Here is a 14,041-nt window from a genome sequence, read left to right on the forward strand (position 1 = left end):
GAAGTGCAGATTCCAAAGGATGGCTGTGCTTTGGTTTCTGAATTGTTTCAGAAAGTGCAAATTTGGTAGGATCAACTTTAAGTGTAAACTAAAGCAATCCTCTCCCATACCTACCAATGTATGGGTATAGGGATAGGTTTAAAAAAAATAAAAAAATTGTCCAGTAGCAGCTTAGAGACCAACTAAGTTTGTTCTGGGTATAAGCTTTTGTGTGCATGCACACTTCTTCAGATATAGGGATAGGTTTCAATCCTTAGCCGCCCTGAGCCTGGCTTCAGCTGGGGAGGGTGGGATATAAATAAATAAATAAATAAATAAATAAATAAATAAATAAATAAATTATTATTATTAGCCTAACTTTCACTGGCAATTACTTAGGATTAACCCCAGACAGTGTTTAATTAAGGAACAATAAAAATAAATTCTCAGGTAAACTGAAATCTCTGATGAACAGGATCAGAGCTACTAATTTCCTAAACCCATTCGCACCCAAGCAAACCACTTCCATCCTCTCCCAGTTGTCAACTGTCACTTCCCAACTGTTGTAAGTTTTAAAATGTTATACTCCAAGGGCTCTTCTCCTTCCTTTCCCCTCTCATCCAAACTCAGTCTATTACAGCAACAAAACACCTGCTTATTTTGTTCATTGGCCAAGGTTTTAAGTGAGAGCAAAGTGACCAAAGGGGAATCAGAACTGAGCAAGAAAACAGAGGGAGAAAACAGCAGTGAAGGTGTGATGTGATCAAAACAAAAAACAGGGAGCTGACTTTAGATACAGAAGGGATGCTGTGGAAGAAATAGCAATGGTCTGGAAGGCGGTGTAGGGGACAAAGGAGGGCTGGATACAGAAGAGTACATAAGGCAATATTTATGAGGTGGAAGACTGTTGTGGTGCAGATCACAGTGGTTGATTTCAAGAAGTGGAGGAAAAAACCAAACATCTTTGTTTCCAGAGCAAAGAAAAAAGTGAGAACAAAGCATGTTTTGGCCAAGTGCTTGGATAGGAGGTGGGCAGGAGGTCAGCCAGCAGCAACAGGACTTACTCTGTAGTCATATGTTGACTCTGGGTTTTCATCACAAGCAATGACCTCCGGTGCCATCCAGTAGGGGGTCCCAATGAATGTGTTCCTTCTGCCAATTGTCCTGTCTAGTTGGGCACTCACTCCAAAATCCACTGCAAAAGCCAAGCAGGCACAAGCAATGAAGCAAGCGAGGGGTGCGTGGAACCACACAGCTGGTTGCAAAAAAGCAGAGCACGACCACAGGGAAGGGCCCTCATACACTCCTGGTGACGTGCAGCTGAATGCATGAACGGAATCCAGTCAAAACATTGTGCTTGAGGTGATGAGGGGGAATAAAATGCTCAGTTGATCAAGCAATTACATTGTGTCACGTCCAATGTACTGCTAAGTTAAAAGTCATTCAGCGATATGCTTGCTCTGCTGGTGAAATGCTTTGCACTAGCGAAACACCGTTGCACAACCAACCTAAGCAGGTTGCTGGCAACTTTGTTGTGAAATAGATTGCACAATCTGTTGCACCAGTTTCTGATAGTGCAGCTATTGCAATGCAGCTATTGTACTGGTTTCTGCTCTTGCACAACAATAAAACTTGCATTAGCTGAAAATGAACATTGGATATAGCCCATTTAATTGAGACTGATTAAAAACTTGGTCCAAGTGGATCAGGAAGGTGTTTGTTTTTTTTAAAAAAAATGTTAATGCTTTTTAGAAATGTAAGTAAAGCTCCACATTCTAAGAAGAGTCATTCCTCTTCTCTTGGGCAGGAGGGAATCACTTTTCAAATACCCTCTTAGAATGGACATTCCTAGTTCTTCATCACACAATGATGCTTCTTGCATGTTTTTGAAGGGTGAGAATGCCTCTTCAAACGCCCTCCTTTGAAGAGGCATTCTTCTTTTGCACATGAGGGAGTGTCTCTTTAGAGATGGTGCCTGCTATGCTAAGCCTTTTGGAGCTGAGAACTACACCACAGAATTCAGAGATATGAGGAACCTGATTATATTCTGAGCCCCACATTAGTCTGGGTGCTGTGGATCAGGGTCTGCTTGCCCCAAAATTCACAAATGTGAAATCCTTCAAGTGTCCCTATTTACAACACTACAGTTACCTCTGAAGCTTTGCTACTCGTTGTGCGTTGTAGTGGCAAGGGATGCATTCAGTAGCACATAACAGTCCCCATCAAAAAAGACAAGGAACACATACCCAGCTTCACTTCAGCATTTTCTGTCAGGAGCACATTCTGCCCTTTAATGTCTCGGTGGATAACATGATGAGCATGTAAGTGTGCTAATCCCTGGAAGATAAAAAAAAACCACACTGAGCTATCTTGCCCCTTCCTGCTTCTATTCAAACTAGACAACAAAGCTTGTATCTTGGAAGAGGAAATGACCTCTCTCACTGCCTCATTCATTCATCATCTAAAGATAATCATCCAGGGTGGATAGTGGGAGGGAGGTCCTTGAAATAAAGAACATATTGCAATGCAGTTGACTGTATGGTGACTTGCCCAATAGTGTTGACATTGTGCGCTGTCTAGATAGGCTAAGGATAAGGACCTAAAAACATAAGAAGAGCCCTGCTGGATCAAGCCAAGGCCCATTTAGTCCAGCATCCTGTTCTCACAGTGTCCAGCACCAGATGCTCTGATGGGAAGCCCACAGTCCTCAGCAAGAGGACCAATAACTCAGGGAGATGACAGCAGCCACGGCACATGCTGGCACCACTTACGTTGAAAAATACAGATTCTAGAAGCAAAATTTAGGTTGCTAGGTAAGTTGTTTGTTATGTACTGAGTTGAATAGGATCCAAAATGCAGCAGTCTGATTGGTCCTAGAACAATAGGATTCAGAATGCAGAAGTCTGATTGGTCCTAGAATAATAGGATCCAGAATGCAGCAGTCTGATTGGTTCGCAGAAGCCACCCAATCCAGCTCCAGGTGGAAGTGAATTCGCAACCTGATTGGCCTACAGGAGAATCCCGGAATTAGCCAATCATGTGGGGCCCATTGTGTAAATAATGTATATAAAGCAGACAGTTTGGGGGAACTTCCATTCCTTGCACTATGAGCTGAATAAAGAGCATGAAATCCACACTCGACTCTGAGTATATTTCAATGTTGCAGTTCTCTGTGGTTTAATTTTAAGAAAGGGTGCTACCTCCATGTATGGGGCCAGCTGCTCTTCTAACATACTGTCTGACTTCTGCCTCCCCTCCTCACAGACTGCCATTCCATTACCACAGAGCAAGCTCACTGGGCTACATGGAATCCCCGCTTTCTCCTCTCTTTCCTACTTCCGAAAACATCAGAATTCCCCTGAAGAGTTGCTGATAACTTTCTCATTTTCCAGTAGCTCCATAGGCGAAGTCATCATAGCACAGCTATTGAGTTCACACTTAGAACGTATGATGGTGTCAGATGCATGCCATCCCAAGTCTGACTCAAACAAAAATTAATGTTTGCTTCTGTATTTCATGGAGGTGACTCCTACCCTGAGAACTTCTCTGCATATATACGCAATCCAGTCTTCTTTGAAACAGTTTCCTTTTGTCTTCTTCACCAAATCCGTCACAGAACCAGCTCCACAATATTCCATCACCAGCTGGGGAAGAGCAAAAGCACAGTTATTATTTATTGCTGAAAAGAAGAAATTTAAGTAACAGGCACATTATTATTATTTACCTGGCTGCAGTTAAATGCAACATTTTATTTATTTATTGGTAAGATCCTCCCCCTATTGTGTGGGCAGGTGGTCCCTCCCCCTACCTGGCCTGATCACCTTGGCAACACCTTTCCAGGTGGGATTGGGCAACTGGCTGAGGTAGGCGGAGACCTCCAGGTATCCCACCTGGGGGGAGGCGAAGCCAAGCCTGAGCTAATGGTGCCACATAGGGTCCAGGGGACTGTGCGCGACCACACAAAGGGCGCCCCCATTTAATGTGGGGAGCGGTCATTACTTTAATTTAAAGCAATTTGCTTAAGGTTTGACCAGTGTCAAATTGGTTTACCTGCCATGGCTTCAATATTGTATGCTGTTGGGTTTTGTGGTTTTATCCTGTTTTTACTGTTTTCTCATATGATGCCCAGAGAGCAATAGCTACTGAGTGTCTAATACATTTAGAAAATAAACAATCACTGTCCCTGGGAGACAAACTGTGGTTTGGGCATGCCATCTGAACTGAGTGCATGTTAGCTTCCTGTGCATGTATGGCTAAATAATTACTGTGTTCCTAGCACTTGCCAAGTGAATCTAATGGCTGGCAAAAGGGTGGGGACCACTATGTTGTTATTCCATGCCATCTCAAATAATGAATGGGCTGGATCTGCTTTAGAAAGTGACTGTTCAAGGATGGAAGAAGAGTACCTTGAAGCTCCTGTTAATACTAGAATTTGACCAGTTCTTAATTTTGGAGTGTCATCCACTTGGTCTTTAGGTATCACTTTTGCCACAGGTACCAATCAAGCACACAAAACAAACCCTGTAAACTAATTGGCAATTATTTTCAGCAGTGGCGTAGCGTGGGTTGTCAGCACCCGGGGCAAGGCAAGTAATTTGCGCCCCCTAACCCGTGGATTTGCGCCCCCTAACCCGTGGATTTGCGCCCCCTAACCCGTGGATTTGCGCCCCCTAACCCGTGGATTTGCGCCCCCTAACCCATGGATTTGCCCTAACCCCAGATGTTGCGCCCGGTGCGGCCCGCCCCCCTGCACCCCCCACGCTACGCCACTGATTTTCAGCACATTTACCAGGTTTATTTATTTATCAGCAGCAATTTTTTTACCATGCCTTTTAGCCACAAGAGCTCCCAAAGTGACTTGTCTAATATCAGTTAAAAGAAACACACACAAGCCAGTTCCTGCTTGCAATCTAAAAGACACGACACATAAAGAAGAAAGGATGAGGAGGGAAGAGGAAAACACACATATTCAGACCCCAGTTCGTAAAAGCTCCATAGCAGCTCTTATAAAGACCATCTGGAATGGAAAATGTTCAGAGAGAAGAGGAGGGACCAAATGAAGCTGGTCTCTCAGCCAAGCTGATGGTGAGATCTTGCTTTCCATCTGCCTGAAGAAATGGCTGTTGCTAGATGACAGCTGAGGACAGAAAGAACCAGATGGAGCAGGCGCCTTGGGAGAGCCATTGAAATTGCCTTGCCTCTCTCTCTGCTACAGCCTGATGGAATGGCTGCTGGTCAACAATAATAAAAACAAACATACTCATGCAGACACACACTGCATTAAGTTGCTAATGTTCCCGTTGTTTCCATCTTGCCTGTAATAACCTTTTAAAATATGTATATATAACTAAAGCACCTTCTAATGCCACAGTCAACATTTGCATCTATTAGATTCCTTTGCTCTGGTCACAACTGCTAATTTCATGGACAACTGTGCAAAACGGCAATTACAGTGGCCATCAGTCGGCTTCCAGATGGTCGATAACCATGGCTGATCTCCCTATGCAGCCACAAAGTTACAGGCATGGAGAAGACCTGAAGGCCAATGAGTCCCATGTTCTGCACTAATGTATGATCCTCCCTAACAAAATATTAGCCCATGTCTCCCAGATAGTAAACTGCAGGCAGGATAAGCCAAATAGCTTCCTGATCTATGCACTGGTGTCCCTTGTGAATAGAGGGAAAATGGAAGTGTTTCGCTTCCCAGGACAAGCACGGTTCACCCACTCCTCATTCTCCTTTCCTTCCTTCTGACCTAGATTAGTTACAAGCAGAAAATGTGGAGTGCCTCTGCTCACCTGTGACTGCTGCTTGGCCAGATTGCTGCTGCTTGCTGGGAGGTGGAAAGGAAAGGTCAGCCAATGGGGAGGTTGGTGCAGTGCAAGCCAGTGTGGCCTAATGGTTAGAGTGCTGGACTAGGACCTGGGAGAGCAGGGTTCGAACCTGTACTCAAACCATGACGCTCTCTGGGTGGCCCAGGGCCAGTCATCATATCTGAGCCTAACCTACCTCACAGGGTTGTTGTGAGGGTGAAATGGGGGGGGGGGAGACCTTGAGTTCCTTTGAAGATAAAGGTGATATATAAATGCAATAAATAGAAATAATAATAAATAATAGGGTAACAATCTCCACTTAGAAGACTTGCTGAAAGAGGAAAGTCTTCAATAGGTGCCAAAAATAATAGAAATGGTTCCTGTATGATACGTTTCAAATGGTAGGTGCCACCACACGAAAGGCCTGATTCTCATTTCATGCGGAACAGACTTCCTGATAAGATGATATTTGCAGAGTGCAATGAGCAGCTGGGTATGTAAAGGAATTTTCGGAAATTCTTCTACACCCTGATTCTACAAACTGGTCCCAGTAGTGGAAGCTTCTACCAGTGCAGTGGAAGGGGAAGGGAATTGTTCTGAAATGCTTGCCCTGACAGAATGTTGGGGAAAGTGTGACACCGAATTACTCTCTTAGTTCAGGAATAAAGGAATGAAGAGGGGAGACGGAGAGAGAAAAAGAGAGGATATAAAGGAGCTGAATGGGGGGGAAACCTCTATTCCCTAAATGGGCACTGAGAGTAACTGATTAAACAGGGACCTTTAAAGATGCACAAAGAGAAAACTGGATACCTACCCACAGCTGGTCATCCTGACCCACAGGACTTTTCTTTACAAATGCTCCATAATATGTTGCAATGTTCCTGTGATGGGAATATTTCTTCAACATGTTTATTTCCAGTTTGATTTCCTCTTCTTCATCCTAGGGCAAAAAGAAGGGTAGGGAGATTACAGGGGCATCAATATACAGAGAGAGTTCTCAGAAGCCTGACCTGAGCCCCGTGAAGAAAGACTACTCAAGGCAGTGTTTGTGGAACTCACTGCCACAAGCTTGGAGAGCTTTAAAACGAGACTGGACCAGTGCTTGGCAAACAGGTCCACCAACTGCTAAGGGCTTAGTTGCACATGACTGTTATGTACTGAGTTGAATAGGATCCAAAATGCAGCAGTCTGGTTGGTCCTAGAACAATAGGATTCAGAATGCAGCAGTCTGATTGGCCCTAGAACAATAGGATCCAGGATGCAACAGTCTGATTGGTCCTAGAACAATAGGATCCAGGATGCAGCAGTCTGATTTATCCACAGGAGCCACCCAATCCAGCTCCAGGTGGAAGTGAATCCGCAACCTGATTGACCTACAGGAGAATCCCGGAATTAGCCATTCGGGGGCCCATTGTATAAGTAATGTATATAAAGCAGACATTCTGGGGGATCTTCCATTCCTCCTCACCACTGTGAGCTGAATAGAGAGCATGAAATCCACTCACGACTCTGAGTAAGTTTCAATGACGTTAAATGCACTACTTCCATATGTCATGATGTTGATGGAAATTGCTCTCCAATGCAATGAGGATCAAAGCACCCAGAATTTGCTTAGGTAGTATCTGGCCTGTAAACAACAGCAGGACCAGTCCAAGGCATTTTGCTGTCTGAGGGAGAGAACCAAATGGTATCTTACACCTCACCCATCATGGTGGTACATATTGCCCAAGGCTAGCCAAGTTACTCTGTAACCTTGAAGCAGAAAATCCTACAAGCACCTCCCCACCTCCCTGGCAGTAAAAAATACTTGGATCTTTTAAATGTTGGTCCTTCTCAAATTACACCCATTAATGGATATGCCTCACTTAGGTCCATTAATCTTAACTGTATGCTCTCTGCTCTTCCAGAATCAGTTTTCTGAGGCCACTGCCTCATTTTGCCCTACGGCAGAGCCGGCTTTGAGCAAACTGTTGTTCAAAGCAGCTCTGACATGCGAAGGAGATGTTGCTTGCTTGACATGTGTTATTTCTTGGGTTGATGTTTACATTCAGAAACCAATCTGAAACCTACCCAGACCTAAGGTGCAAAGCACACGCCTTTAACCTCAAAAGAAAGACATTCACATTATCGCTAACTTCATTTCCGATGACCTCCTCTATAAGTATTATTATTAGTATATATTTATTCATACCCCACTTTTTCCCCTGACAGGGACACAAGGCATCTTACAGGTAAAGAAAGACAGCTAAAAACAGACAAAAAAAACCCCAAATCATAAAAAACATATCTATCATCTATCTATAATCTATCTATCATCTATCTATCTATCTATCTATCTATCTATCTATCTATCTATCTATCATCTATCTATCTATCTATCTATCTATCTATCTATCATCTATCTATCTATATCTATCATCTATCTATCTATCTATCTATCATCTATCTATCTATCTATATCTATCTATCTATCATCTATCTATCTATCCATCATCTATCATCTATCTATATCTATCTATCTATCTATCTATCTATCTATCTATCTATCTATCTATCTATCATCTATCTATCTATCTATCTATCATCTATCTATCTATCTATCTATCATCTATCTATCTATCTATCTATCTATCTATATCTATCTATCATCATCATCATCATCTGTCTGTCTGTCTGTCTGTCTGTCTGTCTGTCTATCTATCTATCTATCTATCTATCTATCTATCTATCTATCATCTATCTATCATCACATGACAACATTAACTGGCAACATTAACTCCACCATGTGGAAAGCCTTGCAGACGATCACAGTGCCTGAAGACAGACATTTAAGTTATGTATCCACAGCAGTGACCAGAGGAGGAATGGCCACTGAGAGGAGCACAGAGAGAAGAAGCACCATGGTGCATCTGCAGCAGCACAACCAGACACCTTCATCTGCCCCAGCTGCAACAAAACATGTCTCACCCATACTGGTTTCAAAAACTACTGCAGGTGCTGTAACTCTCCAAATGTTTGACTTTACCCCCAAAGGTACATTCTTCCATTGTGTGCTGAACCAAAGGTGAACTGTTCTGGAAGCTCTGCAACCGCCATCTTGGTAGTCAAGATAACCCCACAATTAATTGGAAGGTGTTGTAGCAATGAGCTCATATATGTTTATATGTGCTTGCTTTGATACAGGCTAATTGGCTTGCTTTGAAGTTATCCTTTTCTGGGGGCTTGGGGTGTTGGGCTCTGAGCCCAGAACAGGGAACAATGTGCAAGATTTGGGTATTTGCCACATGCCCTCATCTGGTCAGGTGCTGCTTTGTTTTCTAAAGTACTTATAAATGTTGCTTAGGTGTGGACAAGCTATCCCCTTACCACAGTGTCCTTCTGTAAACCTGGCAGGGTAATTTCCTGTAAGTCTACACCTTTTTGTAGATGCTACTTTTTTTGAGAGCCTTTTTCTGGTATACCTGCACCCAAGCACTCCCATGAGCCTTCCTTTGGGCCTGCAGTTCAGAACGCATTGTCTCCTGAGACAGACAGGTGCTAACTCAGAATATACTGTTAAAAAATATAATCACCACAAAAACAGCATAGCACCAGACCCCTCATTAAAAGCACATACCCTCCAACATTTCTCCACTGAAAATAGGGGCGTCCCATTCCATAATGATAATTTTACTATTTCTACACCACACATCTTACTGGGTTGCCCCAGCCATTCTGGGCAGCTTCCGACATACATAAAAACATAATAAAACATTAAACATTTTTTTAAAAAAACTTCTCTATAGAGGATTGTCTTCAGACAGCTAAGAGGTCAGATACCTTCCAATATTTCTCCAATGAAAATAGGGACGTCTTAAGGAAAAGTAGGACATTCCGGGATCAAATCAGAAACCGGGACGATTTCTCTAAATCAGGGAAGTCCCTGGAAAATAGGGACACTTGGAGGGTCTGAAAACAGTCAGTTCTTAAAACCACATTGGAACAAGAAGGTCTTAGCCTGACAGCAGGACAACAATGAGGGAGCCAGTCTAGCTTCTCTAGGGAGGGAATTCTAAAGTCTGAGAGCAGCCACCGAGAAGGCCCTCTCCACAGTGTGGCTGTGGGTGGCAGAACTGAGAGGAGGGCCTCCCCTGAAGGTATTAGAACCTGGGCAGGTGCATATGAGGGAATACAGTACAGTGGTACCTCGGGATGCGAACGGGATCCGTTCTGGAGCCCCGTTCGCATCCAGAAGCAAACGTAACTAGCGGTGGCACATCTGCGCACATGCACATCGCTTTTCGCCGCTTCTGCGCATGTGCGTGACATCATTTTGAGCGTCTTTACATGCACGAGCGACGAAACCCGGAAGTAACACACTCCGTTACTTCCGGGTTGCCGCAGAGCGCAACTTGAACACGCTCAACATGAAGCATATTCAGCCCGAGGTATGACTGTACAGTCTTTCAGGGAGCTTAGACTTTCAGACTGTTTGGACTTAAGTCATATAGGGCTTTATAGGTCATAAATGGCACTTTGAATTGTGCTCGGAAACAGACAGGTAGCCAGCCAGTAGAGCTGTTATAACAAGGGAGCTGCATGCTCCCAAAGCTGAAGTTTCCGAGCACTTTTCAAAGGCATTACAAAGCATTACAAATCTTTCCCCAATTTTTCGAGAAGCAAAAGCTGTGCTTCGCATCCACCATAAACTCGCTAGGTGGGCTGGATTTAGATTCGCAAGAAGGCTACCCAGCAACCACCTGGAGCACAGGGCTCAGAGGGGTACCTGTCACAGGCTATCAGCTCAGCTTTCTGAAAAATAGTACAAAGCAGCTGGTCTTCACTTGAAAACCTGGCACCCATTCACTGCGAAGCCATTGCTGCGTTAATGTGCTTGTAAAAAAAAAAAAAAGGTGTGAAAATCTACCACAGATTCAACAAACAATGTAGCTGATCCTACTTAGATGCTTGCACGTTTATATGGAAGGGATAAACTGTGCATGCAAATTGTGCATCTGTGTTGTGAAATGGACTACACTAGCAGCATTAAAATGCTCCCCCCCCAAAAAAAAGACACCTATATGTAGCTATTTGGAGGCAGATCATAGTTCCATCTCACTTGGTATTGTTTACCCCAGGAGTCAGCAATCTTGGGTCTCCAGATACTGCTAGACTTCAACTCCTAACACCCCATCCTTCATTGCCAGAGTGATCAAGGGTGGTGGGATGTGTGGCCCAACAACATCTGATGACCCAAGATTGAGGAAGGATGTTCTACAACATGTGACGGCTGCTTTTCCATCCCTACATGGAGTTGCTGGAAACTGAACCTAGGATCTTTCAAATGGAAAGTGTGTACTGAACAACTGAGCTATTGTGCCACCGTTATCTCAAACGCAACCTCCAACTACACTTTAGGGCTACTAATCTTGGGTATCTTACAGAGCCGCTCTTATTGACATAATGCATATAATAAAAAGCAGGCACCTTCAATCTTTTCAGGCCCCAGACCCATTTAGGGTCCAGATATGCCTTTGAAGACCCATCTCTTAATCTTCTACTATACATTTGCATGGTGGGAGTGCTCCTGTTGCAACCCACCTTGAATCAGGCTACGATCCACTGGTGGGTCCCAGCCCATCAGTTGAATAGCAGCCTTGAAATCCACTGTGTGAATTTACGATTAGTTTGCAGTACTTATCTGGCATTATGAATGGAGGAACACAAAGGAATAAGAGCCGAATGAACTAGAGTGTCTGGCAGCTGCCTTCGTTATATCCGTTTCCCCTCAAAAAGAAGAATGCAACCGAGACTTTGATCTTGTCGAAAAAGCGCCCTGCCCAGTTAATTCTGTCAGATAACAGGAAGTGCGGGCGCTGGGGAGATGCTTGCAAAAAACCACACTGACTCTCATATCCAATGCAGCAGACTGAAAGTTCCCAGGCCCCTCCCAAAAGCTCGACACTGAAGCAGCTCTTCCTGACAGATGGGCAAATCGTCCCAGGGTGATCACCACAGCATCCTGCTGCCTGAGCAGTTTACAATGAAGTGGCTCAAGATCAAAGCTTAAAAATGAAGGGGGACCCAGAGCCACTAAGCTGCCATAGTCCTTCAAACAGAGCAAACTACACTTCACAGCCACTTTAAAAGCCGAGGGTGCAAAAAAAAAGGAAAGAAAAGAAAAGAAAAGAAAAGGCCTTTTCAATGGCAGCACCTCAGTGACAGAGCCTTGTACCCAGAAGATCCCAGGTGTTGATCTGGGCCCTGCTAGGCCTGCAATGTGGACCACACTCAGCAGTTATGGTATGTTTTGTGCACACAGAAGAACAGCCGTGATGGATCGAAACGGATGACGCTGTGCAGTGTCTGTCTCCCCTCTACAAGCTGATCAGTTTGCATTTCTGCTGCTTTTGATAATGGCTCACAGAGACCTTGGCATTATGATTAGAAAAGCAGCCGTGTCGCCTAATCAAGAGTGAGAGCATAACTTGTTTTGGCAAACCAATGCAAAAGGTCCCTGAGCAGGGAACCGCTGATGCAGCAGGGGGTCCCAATTGGTCAGATTTCTCCCTCCCAGGTCAATCATGGTAATTCATAGTCCATGTTTTATTCCTTCTTTTTTTTTTGAAAAAAACTTCAGTACAAAACCTTTGACAGCTACCACCAGTCAGAGAAGCCAACACTGGGTCAACCATCTAGCTGGTAGAAGGGAGCCCAGCGTATCCACTCAGATTTGTAGTCCTGCCACACCAATTTGCAAGCTGGGCGGCAGCAAATAAAAACTGTCCCCCCCACCTCTTTCTTTTTTAAAACAACTGGTGGGGTGGGGAATTGAAAGATGTATTTGCATCAGCAACTTGTGGGTTGCCGGCCTGTCTACAGTGGCCTAGATTTCACCGAGCAAACGGCTGGTATATGCAGGGGGCAGTGATGTTATGAAAACGCAGCAGGTGCTGCGGTGAACCGACAGGAAATCTTCTATTTGCTATCTCTGGAAACAGATAATCACCCAGAAATAAGTAGGAAGAGGCTCCATTGCTTCATTATTATAGACCAGAAAAATACACACAACTAAGCATCATCCATTGCCATGCCCCAATTGCACAAGCATGATTGAAAACGGGACCAGCTGCCTATATAACCATCCTCAGTTGCCTTTGGAAAAGGGATGTGTGGTGCAAAGAACTGTATTTATACAAGCAGATCATTTTCTCCCATAAAGAAGCCATAATTTTAACACTCAGGGACGGGTCCCTTATAACGCCCCTCTTGTAACTTGTAGTATTAACCAGTAAACTCCTAACAACTCTCAGTTCTCTGGGCAGTTAAAATGTAGGAAAAATGGCTGTGCTAGAGTTATAAGCATGCATATAAATGCATATATTTGTGAAAATGGCAAACAGAGATGCATTATATTAGGAAAAGATTGCTTTGCAGAAATGTATAAAAATGAATATATTAGGAGAAACTTAAACTAAAATCTTAGGAATTTTCACGAAAGCTTAAAAACAAGCCAGAAAGCCAGCAAACAAACAAACAAACAAACAAACAAACAAACAAACAAACCCATAAGCTGTTAAATTTGGAGAGCTTAATTTAAGGCTGGAAAACCAAGGCTGGAGGAACCAAGAGAAACTGAAATTGCCAGATGTTGCCACCTCTAAACAACCTTCCGTTCCATTTCTTCTTCAAGCTAGAGTGTAACAGAAAGCTAGAAACTGCTTCTTTTCCGTAGAACCCCCCTCACCACTTCCAGAAAAGCCTGGTGATCTCTCTGCTCACCTCCGTCACATTCATAACCTTGATTGCTGCAAGCTGCCCAGTCTTCACATGGCGACCCTGGGAAGGCGATAAGAACACAATACAGGCAAATAAGCACACAATGCTGGCATAATTATGCAGATTAATGACCTGTGTAAGCCAGTGAATCAAAGCACCAATTTTTCAGCAAACACAATTTTAAAACTGCTCAGCTGAGCGAAAGTCATTTGTACAGCATCTGACAGTGGACACAAAAACTTCTAGGATGATAGTCCATGACGTGGCTAGCAGAAGCTGAAAGTGAGGATGTGAAACCCTCACCCTACATCTGCCTATGTCCTGTCCTTTGGGTGATACTGAAAGAAGATTAGACAGATTTCTGGAGGTAAAGGCTGTCAAAGGGGACCAGCCATGATGCCTATGATCTGCCTCCATAATCAGTTATGCTTCTGAATGACAGCTGCTGGAAACCACTGGAGGGGAGAGCTGCTGTTGCAATCAGGTCTTGC

General features: G+C 43.9%; 1 protein-coding gene across 3 annotated transcripts in view; it reads right to left on the reverse strand.

Moving 5' to 3' along the window:
- The window catches only part of NRK (Nik related kinase), a 132,608-nt gene that overhangs the window by 93,110 nt on the left and 25,457 nt on the right, over positions 1-14,041 (reverse strand). Inside the window, exons 3-7 of one of the 3 annotated variants that reach the window (XM_083595685.1) lie at positions 13,554-13,610; positions 6,607-6,732; positions 3,513-3,623; positions 2,226-2,316; positions 1,044-1,174 (exon numbers count right to left, since the gene is read on the reverse strand). In XM_083595685.1, coding sequence (XP_083451811.1) covers positions 1,044-1,174; positions 2,226-2,316; positions 3,513-3,623; positions 6,607-6,732; positions 13,554-13,610 — 516 coding nt within the window. Of the gene's footprint in view, positions 1-1,043; positions 1,175-2,225; positions 2,317-3,512; positions 3,624-4,808; positions 4,867-6,606; positions 6,733-13,553; positions 13,611-14,041 lie in introns of those variants that run through there. The other 2 variants (XM_083595686.1, XM_083595687.1) reach the window with 2 other exon arrangements.

This window comes from Podarcis filfolensis, assembly GCF_964270895.1.
Source record: "Podarcis filfolensis genome assembly, chromosome: Z".
NCBI lineage: Eukaryota > Metazoa > Chordata > Lepidosauria > Squamata > Lacertidae > Podarcis > Podarcis filfolensis.